This window comes from Elephas maximus, chromosome 3 (assembly GCF_024166365.1).
Source record: "Elephas maximus indicus isolate mEleMax1 chromosome 3, mEleMax1 primary haplotype, whole genome shotgun sequence".
Taxonomy (NCBI): Eukaryota; Metazoa; Chordata; class Mammalia; order Proboscidea; family Elephantidae; genus Elephas; species Elephas maximus.
The window spans coordinates 121,679,145-121,691,986 of record NC_064821.1 but is presented as its reverse complement, the minus strand read 5'-3'; the positions used below and the strand labels follow the sequence as shown (position 1 = coordinate 121,691,986).

Below are 12,842 nucleotides of genomic sequence, written 5' to 3'. Positions count from 1 at the left end.
AAAAGTGGCACAAAGTCCTGTGGCCCTTGGTGAGGCAGGTTTTGGGTGGGGCAGCCCCAGAAAAGGCTTCCTGTTGTTGTAGTGATTACGCTGGATGAGATAAGAACTAAAGGCTGAATGATAATATGACAAGATTGGGAAGGTGCTTTCAAAACTAAAAAGCAGTCAGGATATGGGAATAGGTTGACAGTGGATTAAACACTGGGTATTTTATATATAGGAAATAGGAGACCTTCTAGTTTGTCTATAGTGTGTCTCACCAGGGATGCTATAGCCATTTGTGCAGGATAATTCTTCATTTTGTAGAATTTTCAAAAACATTGCAGGAAGTTCAGCATTCTCTCCCGAGCCCACTAAATATCACCAACACCTTCCTTTTCTTTTTATCAAAAAATACCTCACATAGTTCCAAACTCTGGAATGCATTTGAGGAAAGGGGTGTGACAGTAACACTTTCTGTTGGGAACCATTGGAACATATGATGTTCAGTGGTAGATAAAACTGGAAATGTGTATCTTTGATAACCTCAGATCCCAGGATGAAAGAGTTTCATTTAATTTTAGAGCTAATGGAAAATCACTGAAAGTTTCTCAGCAGAGTAATCACATAATTGGAGTTTTACGTAAGGAAGTCTACACTGGCAGTGGAGGGTTAGGTAGGTTAGGGCATGGAGAAGCCGGAACAGGAGAAAAGTTAAAGATTTTGTAAAATCTAGGAAACCAAAGAGTCAAAGTTGGACATACGGACTGGGGATCTACTGTATATATATATAGACATATACATATATATAGTTGGTAGCTGCCGTTGAATCAGCTCCGATTAATGGCAACCCCACCCACACACAACAGAATGAAACACTGCCCAGTTTTTTGCCATCTTTATTTATAATCATAGTACTATATTGGACAACATTCAGTTGTGATCCATAATGTTACCACTGGCTGATTTTCCAAAGTCCAGTCCCTTCTTCCTAGTCTGTCTTAGTCTAGAAATTCTGCTGTAACCTGTCCGCCATGGCTGATCCAGCTGGTATTTGAAAAAAACAATGGCCTAGCTTCCAGAATCACAGCAACATGCAAGCCACCACAGTATGACAAACTGAGAGTTGGTTGGTGATTGTTACTGTTTGTTGTTAGTAGCTGTTGAGTTGATTCTGACTCATGACAACCATATGTGTACAGAGTAGAACTGCTCCATAGGGTTTTCAAGGCTGTGGCTTTTTGAAGCACATTGCCAGACTTGTCTTCCAAGGCACCTCTGGGTGGGTTTGAGCTGCCAACCTTTTGGTTAGCAATGGAGCGCTTAACTGTTTGCACCACCCATGGGCTCCATACACACACAAAATGTATAAATACTATATGTATATACACATACATGTGTATGTGAGTTAAAAGAGCCATGGAATTTATGAAATCACAAGAAAAACCATGGAGAAGAAAGAAAGGGACGGAAGAAGCAAGGTATAAGGGAGCTTAAGGTGGTCATGAACACCGTGTCCAAACTGCTGCTTGTGATGTTCAGGCCTGGAAAGTTAGCAAGTGAAATAAATTGGACATGAAGGGACTGGGAGAAAAGGGAACGCTTGAGGAACCTAAGGATAGTTTCAATATAGAGAAGAATGTAGGAGAGGTGGGAGATTAAAGAGATTGACTGGCAGAGAGGAGGAAGAGACATAGTCACTGTGATTTGATAGATGTCCTGCTCCACATCACCAAGTGGACACGATCCCCTCACTTTTTTATTCTTTCCTCCTAGGACTTACACTCTCATGGGGCTATTATTTTACACATTTTTATCCCAGAAATACTATGTATAAATTAAAACTTTTAGAAGTTGAATTGCATTCTAAGTGCACCAAGCAAACTTTCTATTTAAAGGAAACCTCTGATGGAAACTTTTGTAATGTGAAAAGTTAATTCCAATGTTTTAAAAGTTCCAGCCTCTGGCTGTCTGGTTTTCTTCTTCTGGACAGTTAACTAGGTTACAGTGTTCTATTCTCAGAGCCCAGCCCCACACAAACACTAATTGGTTTTTTCGTATCTGAAAGGTTATGTATCACTTTGTCATTTCTAAATTTACATGATGTAATCCATGTACAAGATGGGAGATTTCAGACCCTGTGGGAGGAGCGAGCGCCACATGCTTGGTTTTCCAAATATATCTAGAGACATGCATCCAGAGACACAAAATGTTTCTTAAAAGGCAGAGCTTCAGGGGTGCATTCCTTGATCCCTACATTTCTGATAGTTTCAATTTGTGGTTTCTGTAAGAATTAGTCAATTCTAGCATACTTTCCCACCTTGGGGTTTATTTTATGATGAAAAATAATAAGTCTCAGACACAAATCTACAAACAGAACCCCAAAAATCCTTAAAAGCTAAAAACATCAAATCGAGCATTATAAATTTCCAATCTGTAAACTTTATAACCAAAAAATTGAAAAATAAATGTACCATTTTCGAGTTCTTGCTGAGGACTCCCAGGTCCAGAATTTCAAACATATATTGGTTGGGACTGTAGGCCAAACACTGTACTCATTTTTCAAAAGCACAATGCCAGGCTAAAAAAATCGTATGTTTTAATTGTGCAACTTTAACAGTTCGGATGGCCTGTAGATCACAGTTTGCTAGTACATAACAAGGACTTTTGGGATAAACCACACATATAATCAGTCTTCTAAATGTTCTTCTCCTTTGGTCACAACCACTGCTTCACTTCTACTTTGCTTTCCTCTTATGTTTATCCCGTCCACTGCATCCCTTCCCACGCAGTATCTGGAGGGTTAGCATTTAGCATTGTACCATTTTCTTAAAGCATGCTTCTAATCCTGATGTACGTGGGTACCACCTGGGAAGCTTTAAAACATTCCAATGTCTGGGTCCCACCTTCATAGATTTTTGTTTAATTGGTTCTGGGCATTGGGATTTGTAAAAGCTTCCCAGGTGAATCTAAATGTGCAGCTGAAGTTGAGAACTATTGTCTTACAGGCTGTTAAACCCATGCCTCTGCGGGACATGGTTCATCAGTTCTCATATCTTTGGGCTTTTTGACTTTTAAGAACCTATTGATCTCTGGTCTCACTTCCTCTGCCTTTCATACGCTATCAGCTGAAAAGGCAGGCTTGGGAAGAATAGCTGAATTCTTTCCCTGACTAACTTCCAGAAGAAACTGAAAGAAGTCCAGCAAACACAAGTATTCTAAAATAAATCTAGATTCTTTAAGCTCAACCTCCTGTGCCAGGGGAAGTCAGAAAGCACAGGAGAATTTCAGCTCTGCTGCCTACTTGCTCTCCATAAACTTGGAAAAGTTGCTTATCCTTTGAGTCTCAGTTTTCTCATCTATAAAAACTAGAATACGTAATTCCTAAGATTTAGTGGAGTCCGTGGGTCACACAAAAAGTTTTCACTTGGCTACTGTGATGGTTAAGGTTGTGTGTCAACTTGGATGGGACATGATTCTCAGTGGTTTGGCAGCTGTATGATGTCGTGATCCCTTCCGTGTGGGGACTCGGTATGTGATCACCTCCATGATCGGATCTGTGGTGAGTAGCCAAGCAGTTGAAGGGGAGTTTCCTTGGACATGGTCCTGCATTGAATATAACTGGACATTCTGGCAAGGCTTATGGGCTTTTCACTTGTGCTGGATCCTGTAGCTGGCTCCTATTTGTCTGACCTCCCCAGTTCTTGGGACTTGAGCTAGCAGCTTGCCTGCTGATCTTGGGATTCATTGATCTTCACAGCCTGTGAGCAGGAGCCCTGCTCTCTGACCTGCTAATCTTGGGTTTGCCAGCCCCTGTGGCTATGTGAATCAGGAGAGGCCTCTATTCTGACCTGTGGACTTCGGACAGTCCAGCCTCTACAACCATGTTAGCCATTTCCTTGATATAAATCTCTCTATATACACTTTACTGTTTTGCTTCTCTAGAGAACCCACCCTAAGACAGCTACCAACCAAAAGGTTGGCAGTTCAAACCCACCCATTAGCACCATGGAAGAAAGGCCTGGTGATCTGCTTCTATAAAGATTACAGTCAAGAAAATCCTATAGAGCTCAGTTCTATTCTGTAACACATGGGGTTTCCATAAGTCAGAGGCCAACTCAACAGCAACAAACAACAACAACAAGGCTTAATGGGTGGTACAAATGGTTAATGTTATCAACTGCTAATGGAAAGGTTACAGGTCCAAGCCTTCCCAGGGTTGTCTTGGAAGAAAGGCCTGATGATTTACTTGTGAAAAATCAGCTACTGAAAACCCTAGGGAACATAGCCTTACTCTGACATACATGGAGTCAACGTAAGTCAGAGCTGACTCAACAGCAACAGTCTTAAGACTTAATGAGATGACTATTCAGAGTCTAAAACAGCGCTCAGCATGTAGTAGATGCTCAATAGTGGTAGCTATTTAAATGAAAGAAAAATCATAGAAAAGCAGGTAAAACCTGTTTACTGATTAAGTTCCAGATCATTAATTTGCCATGCATTGAGCTAATTTTTCCAATTCTTTATTTTTTATCCACTAAACAAATATTTTTGCATATTGACATTATTCCAACCACACTGCCAGATACTAAACCAAAACCAAACCCATTGCTGTCCAGTCAATTTCAACTCATAGTACCCTATAGGACACAGTAGTACTGCCCCATAGGATTCCCAAGGATGTAAATCTTTATGGAAGCAGAGAGCCATATCTTTCTCCTAAGCAGCACCTTGTAAGTTTGAACTGCCGATCTTTTGGTTTGCAGCTGAGCACTTAACCACTGCACCACCAGACTATGGTAATGAATAAAAAAAAGTCACTCCTGTCTTAGTGCATTTTATAGTTTAGTCAGGGATGGATTACCCAATAGGCAAGGTACTCATAGGCTTAATTGTGTTTACTTACTAATCTGTAGTAAACAATTTCAGATGTGGTGAAACCCATGTGAAATTGTTCACTACAGCTTAGTAAGTAAATGCAATTAAGCCTGTGGTACCTTCTCGATGGCACTGGGTATCTTGTTCACTGTAAGCTGGTGCATACCATGTGCACTGGTTAATCTGCCCCCGGTTAGCTAAATGTTTTACCTATTCCTGAAGTTGATGTCAAGCAATCTAACGATTGGGCTTGCTAGAGGGATGGTACAATGAACAAACTGACCTTCAGCTCATCCTTCCAGCAAATACTCAGGAATTTGCTAGGTAACTTGCACCTCATAGGCAGACAGACATTTATCAGTCTCCGTAACAGTTGGGAAGGGTCAGGATGATATAAACATACTTATGAGAATATCAAAGGGAGCATCTCAAAACACTTGATAGCTTTTATCCACCCAGTTAGGGAAATTTTATTAGGGAGCCCTTGTGGTGCAGTGGTTAAATCGCTCAACTGCTAACCAAAAGGTCGGTGGTTCAAAGCCACCAGCCACTTCCCAGGAGAAAGATGTGGCAGTCTTCTTCTGTAAAGATTACAGCCTTGGGAACCCGAAGGGGCAATTCTAGTCTGTCCTATAGGATTGTTATGAGTCAGAATTGACTCCACGGCAGTGGATTTGGTACCTCTTTGGGTTCTTGAAAGCCAGAGAAGTTATATTCTTCCCCCACTCCCAACCTGCCCAGTGTTACTATGTCTCCCATGCTTTGTAGCTGTCTATGTATTCTAAGTTTTGTGACGTACCTACATTGTAGGAACTCGGATCCTTTGGGTCTGCTGGCATCTTTCAATCAATCACTGTCACTCCTGTGACAGTAGTGCCTCTTTTTATAAGAATCCTAAGAGCTGGCATAATTATCTGTGCTTTACATAAAAAATTATCTGTGCTTTACATAGGAGACTTAAATAACTTGACCAAGGTTACTGAGCTGGTAAATGGCAAAGCAGAGATTCAACTTCAAGATCTGTCTGACTTCACAGCTCATACTCACAACCTCTGCCTCGAGTGCACAGACCTCAGCTGACTGTGTGCTTTGGAAATATCAAAATCTGACTCTTAAGAGAATTAATTTCATGAACCACAAGAATAAGAAGAGCAGATGGAACTAGAAGGCAATGATGAAACTAGACCTAATCTAATCTTGGCCTATGGGCTGCTTATGAAATTATGTGAGAGACTGGAATTCAATAAGAATTGTGTCCAGTTTGCCTGGTTATCAATCAAATCCAATGATACTTAATTTCATGACATTCCATAGAGTAAAGGCTTCATGCTTCAGATTCCCATCTCTTCATACTTGCAGCTGTTAACTATTTTTATCAGGTCAGGAATGTAGTAACTATGGCTAAAAAACCAACAGTAGCGCCTTGTAGGTGGTATAAGGTCTCTGCCAATCCAGATAATCTTTACTGCCCCTCAAAGATATTAAGTTTACTTTAATGGTGGAGCATGTGAGTGTGTTATGTATATGTGTATAAGTGCACGTGTGTGACTGGGTTTGTGTGCAAATGCTCTGGAGTTCATATGGAAGGAAAGGGAATCTAAGCCAGTCTTTTCTAGTTTTCTGTGGGTTGCAGTATGCATTTGATAGGATATTTATCATTAAGCTCACAGCTACTGCTTTTTCTGGTCTCCATCCACAACAGGGGCTGCTGGCAGCGATATTTTTATTAATTAATAAAATATGACCCCCTACCCCAACCACATATGCTTGGACCAGAGAGTCATTTGTCCAAAAAAGGCCAATCATATTCTTTCTCATGGTAGACTGCATTTTTATTTCCAATTCCTTACCTTTCTTGTATCTTTACCCTTTGCCATGTGACTTTGTGATTCCTTCCATGAAAGACAGAGCATTTTTTCTCTCTTTATTGATGTTGTACTCAGCTATGTGACTTGCCAATGGAATGTCAGAGGATGCAACTTGGCCAAAAAGGCTTTAAATGTGCGTGCGATGTTGGGGTTGTTCTCTTAGGCTCCTAACCTTTGTCCATGAGAAGAACATTTCTCAGGTAACTGTTGGCCCAACAAGGATGAGTAGACCTGGACATATCCTGAAGCTCAAAGTCAAGCCCACCTAAAACTACATGTATCAATCAAACCCTGAATGACCCACAGGCACATGAAAAAAAAAAAAAATGCTTGTGGTTGTGTATTCCTAAGGTTTGAAGTGGTTTATTATGTAGAATTATTGTGGTGATGGATTGCTAATACAGCTTTCCTCGAAACTATACAATTAAACTGAGAGACAAACAGGCTGTTTACTGGGGGCTGGGACATGTGAATGCCAGAGCTTGCCATAGGCCATGGAGAACCCTGAACTCTTGGTGCTCATATCCTCAAAACTGTTTCCTAGTTCCCACAAAAGAGATTCTTTCTTGGATTCCATAAGACAACACCAGAATCCTTTCAATAAACTTTTTTTTTTTTTTTTTAAGCTAAGATTTCTTGCTTCAGCCAGAGTAAATTGCTGTTACTTGCAACTAAAACTACCAAAACTAAGAGAGTAAAATGTGTAATTTTGGTCACGATATAAGAAAAATGGGCTCAAAACTCCTCTTTCAAAGTTTGCCAGAGGCGGGTTATCAATATCCTGCTGATAGTAATCAAATTGAGCGGTTATCTTAATCAAATTTTGGAATCTGGGTTTAGTGTGAGACTGTCGCTTAGCTTACCACTTACCTCTGGGACCAAGCAGTGTAGGACCTGGCATTGAGAGCGTATTCCAATTCAAAACGACTCCGTAAAGCTGCTACATGGCTCTGGCCAGGGCCTCCCCGGCTAGCCAGGCAATCAGAGGAAGAGGAAGGTGAGAGAGACCCACTGCTGTTACTGGATGCAGGAGACATTAGCTGAGTGAAGAAAGGGCAGCTTCAATCCTTCTATAAATCCAACAGGCTTACAGGCATAGAATAGAACATGGATTTATTTTAACATTCTATTCTAAGATTTTTCAAATTTTAATTTCTATTCATTTCAGTTTGGTTCTGGCTTTTTCCTTCAGCCTCTGATGGCAACACCTGGCTAGTTTAATTTACTTTTTGACCCAGTTCTATGCTTAGAGTTGACCCATTAAGCTTGTGCTCTTTTTTGAGAAAACACAGTAGGCCCAAATCAAATTCTTAAAATAGATATTTAGGTGGTTATTACTCAATGATCAAAAGATTCTCTGCATTCTTCATTATGGCAATATGATCCACGGCAGAGCTCCTTTAAACTGTAGTGTAAAATTATTCCCTTTACGGAAGATGGATTTATACACTTTCCCGAGAATATATCCATTTTATAAAATGAAGATGCCTTCATATCCATCAAGTGTGGGGAATTAATAAAGGGGTATGAGAGAATTTCTCAACATAATTACAAATAGTTAAAAAGTTTTAAAATCATTAGAAAATAAAAGATTGTGAGTGAAGAAACTGAGAGAGAAGAAGAAAAACAGGAGAGAGTTTTTGTTATAGTTTTTGACAACTTTGCTACTTATTCTACCTAATCCAGCCGAGAGCATTAATGATTCTGACATTATAATTTCATAAGACATGGAAACTGTAGGCATCAGTCTGATAGGGATATAAAAAGTTACGTATATATATGTATGTATATATATAAACTTCTAGGCTGTTCATAGTAGCCAAGACGTTGCTAAATTAAACCTTCTAGAATCATGGAAAGTCAGTAAAAGGAACCTTAAAAATATTCAGTGACTGAATCTCTTCTGTGACATCATTTCCAAGTCAGGATGTTATATTTATTCCTGTTAAGTTCTATCTTGTTAGGAATTAACAGACATGGCCTATCACATCATCCTCCAAGATATTCTAGAATCCTGCTCATCATATTTTTGCTGCTCCTCTCAACGTTATGATACCTGCAAATGTGCTGAGCAGTGTCTTCTAAAAAAGTTGGAGAGGATAGAGCCTCATGGAACTCAACAAGTGAAACCCCTTCAGGTTGACTGTGGTCCATCTATCAGTGCAACCCAGTCCAGCAAGCTCTCTTTGCACAGAGCCCATATCTACTCATCTTTCTTACTGGGGAGAGACTGTGCTAAGTGGCTTGGTCTGTGTAATGAGACAAGCAAGTTTAACAGCTCCCACCATTGTCCCTGTTTCTGGAATCCATCCCCTTCCTAACTGGATATGTATCCAGACTAGCAGTAACCTTGACCTGTCAAGCACAAAGGTTCAAAGGGAGAAGATACTTGCCACACAAGTCTTGAAGACTTCTGTCCACACCCAAAGCCTCTGTTAGATGCTCTAGTCAAGGCAGGGGCAGCTGAAGCTCCTCTAAATATATCACTACTTCTCCCTACTTAGAAACCCTGGTGGTATAGTGGCTAAGAGCTACGGCTGCTAACCAAAAGGTCGGCAGTTCGAATCCACCAGGCACTGCTTGGAAACCCTGTGAAGCAGTTCTACTCTGACCTATAAGGTTGCTATGAGTTGGAATCAACTCGACGGCAGCAATTTTTTTCTGGCCACCCTACTTTGTATAAGTTTCATTACTGAAGAAAAGGAAAAACAGATTTTATATCTAAAGACTGAAGCTCCCTTCTACATAAAAAGCCTTCTTTTTAGAAGTTCCAGTAAAAGTCATTAGACAGCCCATGTTAGCAGACCTGGGACTCTTTTCCAATAGCCTACGTAGGATCCAGTGACTTTGTTGTAAGGAAAGAAAACTTGTTTTGGATGGTTTCTCTTTGGGATTATGTTGCGCGATCCCTGGCTCATGCTCATCATTTTTGCCCTTTCCCCTCATAAGCACATTTACAAGCCTATAAGTGCCATGTCCATCTCCCTCCTCCTGTACCATTTGGCATTTGGGAATATATTATTTTTGAATTACTGTTCGTGCTTTAGCTTCCATGCCTGTTTGCAAATGCTGTCTCCTGACCAGGTGTATAGAAAATTAAGGCAATTAAGGGGAAAATTAAAGCCAACAGCTCCTTGATATTAAGGAAGAAAATTCCATTAGCCTGATTAGGAACATATATCACTTTATGCAACATATGTGTGGTGTGAAAGCAATACCTCCCAGTTAATTTATGCACTAATTTTGGGCATAATTTTTCCCTTTCTTCTTGAATATAAATGGGCAATAGCCTGACATTTTAGCTTACCTTTCATTGTATGTAGGAACATTTGTATAGACAAAAACTGATTTATATAGTTACCTTCTAATATATTTGTCATACTTTCAAATTTTTATATATCAGCTATTTAAGCTGAACATGCTTGTGGCTATTTGCCTGACTGCATATTTGTACAAAAAGCCCAAATTCACTCTGAATTTTGTCTTTGCCCTGTAGCTGCATCCAAATCTGCTTTACACTAGGAACTTAATGAAGGCTAAATATAAATGGAGTTTTGGACCTGTACTTATTTGTACTTACTCTCTTTCCATAAGAACCATCTCACCCACATTTCTCAACACCCTTGGCTATGCAGGGCTTTTTAATGGACGTATTTCAGAAGCTAAGGTTCTTACCTCAATGTTGCAGAGACACTCTTCTAACTTCTTAACGACTTCAGAAAATTCAGGTCTTCCCTGTAAATAAAGAAAACACTTTTTTCCCCCTAAGAATAAAAGGGTGGAACTCTTTGGATTTTAAAATGTGGGTATTTGCATTTGCAAAGAACGAGATTAACATTAAAGTAAATTTTTATTTAAAATACTCTGTATTGAAGTGTTAATTGAATGTTCATCTGCTGTTTGGGGGAGGAATGTTGAGTCTCCCTCTGATAAGAGTTTTAAGTCAGAATTTGCAACTACATTGAGATAATGAAATAGTGGAAAAGCTTTAATTAGTTTTGCTTTTTTTTAAATGGCAGGTTTTTCTCTTCAAAATGAAAGAATAAAAGTGTATAGTAAAAACTATTAACCATCTCAGTGCCTTGTATCATAACTGCACAATATGTCTGTAGGAAAAGAACTGCTGAAGCTGATCTTATAATTAGCTTCACGTTTGAAAAGCCATCTCAGATCTAACACTAAGATCAAGATAGAAATTTCTGACTATGCCTTATATCAGGATTAAGACAAGCTTTTTTGCCTTCTAATACTGCCTTTAAAGATATTGCCCATTGTGAGCTTCCATGTCAGATGAGTTTGGTTAAACAGACAGAACCCCCACAGTGCTGTATTCATTACCTGGCTTCCTCCCCTACAGTGTTGTATTGAAAAACCGTTTCCTTTGCTGGGCTCCCCCACTGCCTCAGCTTTGCATGCGAATCCTGCTTTTGCTTGGAGGTTATATGTAAGCCCCATTGTACCTGTATAGAATGATTAAGAATGTTGCCGACATAATTGTATGAACTCCCTACTTGTGAACCCCTTTAAAAGTAACGTGGCTGCTCGGCCTGGGCAAGCAGCCTTGGCAGCAGTAGCTCCGACTGACTCCATTTCTCTGTACAATGAAATAAGGGTGCCTTTCTTGTTCTCTCACCTTGGTCTCTTGTTTATTGGCCAATACGAGTCATGCTGAGTAAGAACCTGGGGCTTCCACCCAGAAACAAAACATTTATTTTATTCTGATTTTACTCCGGGCATTGTTCTAGTTGCTAGGGATATAAACCTGATTATAGATTTTCAGGTAATATTTTGAGAATTTAAGAAAATGATGGTGTGTTTTGAAGAAGTTATATGCCTCCTTTTGTCAGATTCTAAGGACTATATAACCTATCATCTCTCCCTTTATGTAATTTTCACTGCCAGGAGGTGGAAAGCCCAATTTAACATTCAGGTGCAGTAACCAACTAATTTAGATTCCAAGTGGAACTATATCTCCCTTAATATCTAGCCTCTCCTGAGAACACTGCTTCCCCCAAAACTCTCCCAAGTGGAAGCTGTTTTCTCTGGCACACCCTCTCTTCCTCTAGGTTGGTGGGGACAGTGATTGGGTGTATCAGGCTCTTTCTTGCTGTCATTGACACTTCCAAAAGATTCCTCATCTAAAACTACCAGTTTATCAGGCTATTCCAAGTCACCCCCTCTCATTATTTGAAGATATTAGCTACTGGCTCACTGTCATGCCCACCAACACTATTCATAGTATTCTCTTATCTATCTATACAGATAATCATTACAATAGCCTGGCCTCTTGGTTCCTTTGCCTCATCTTCTCCAGTGATCTTGTCTTCTCAGTCACTTAGCCACATGATTGTACCCTAGATACTGTTACTACCAGCACCTGCAATCCCTCCATGCTTTCAGTTTCCTTCAGACAATTCTCTGGGCTTCAGCCCCTTTCTTTCTAGCTCACTCCTTCTAGAACTCTGACTCCAGTAGTCTTTGATCACACTGATATCTACAAAGCTCTTACCACTTAAACAAACCAAAAAAAAAAAAAAGCTTTTTATTATGAATATTTTCAAACGTGTTCTAAAATAGACTAGAACTGTGAGCCCTCATGTATACATCGTTCACCTTGTGACCCCAATACTCCCCAGCATGTTTTCCCCTTTTTCAAAATGGGCAACTGAGAACTTGACATAACTACTGTCACGATGAACCTATAAGTTCTTCTCCTTACTCTGACTGCCTCCTCCTTCACATACCTCTGTTAATGACTTTGTTTTGACCAAATGTTAATGACTTCATTCTTTGTTTTAAACTGAGGCAAATAACCTTTTGTCATGTCTGATCACCTGTGGCATACAACCCCCACAGCAAAATTGGAGCCCAGGTATCCCATATGTATATCTTTAGCTTAATAAAGAAATGCCTCACAGGGGACTACAAAGACACCTGTAACCCTTGTAAGATTCTATATAAGCTCAAATGTAAAATTGCTCTTTGGGACTCCATGGAGACACCCTGTGTTGCTGCTGGGTCCTTGGTGATGTATTAAAAAAAAAAAAAACCACTGCCATTGAGTCGATTCCGACTCATGCATCTCCTTAATAAACTTTCTCACTCTTTCTGACTTGG

At 39.9% G+C, this 12,842-nt stretch overlaps 1 protein-coding gene across 5 annotated transcripts in view; it reads right to left on the bottom strand.

Moving 5' to 3' along the window:
• The window catches only part of TNNI3K (TNNI3 interacting kinase), a 380,317-nt gene that overhangs the window by 52,335 nt on the left and 315,140 nt on the right, over window positions 1-12,842 (bottom strand). For 4 of the 5 annotated variants that reach the window (XM_049879574.1, XM_049879575.1, XM_049879577.1 and 1 more), the window contains 2 exons: window positions 10,401-10,460; window positions 7,596-7,765 (listed from right to left, as the gene is read on the bottom strand). The exons of the other annotated variant lie outside the window; for it this stretch is intronic. In XM_049879574.1, the coding sequence (XP_049735531.1) occupies window positions 7,596-7,765; window positions 10,401-10,460 (230 nt within the window). The remainder of the gene's footprint in view (window positions 1-7,595; window positions 7,766-10,400; window positions 10,461-12,842) is intronic. 5 annotated transcript variants of the gene reach the window in all.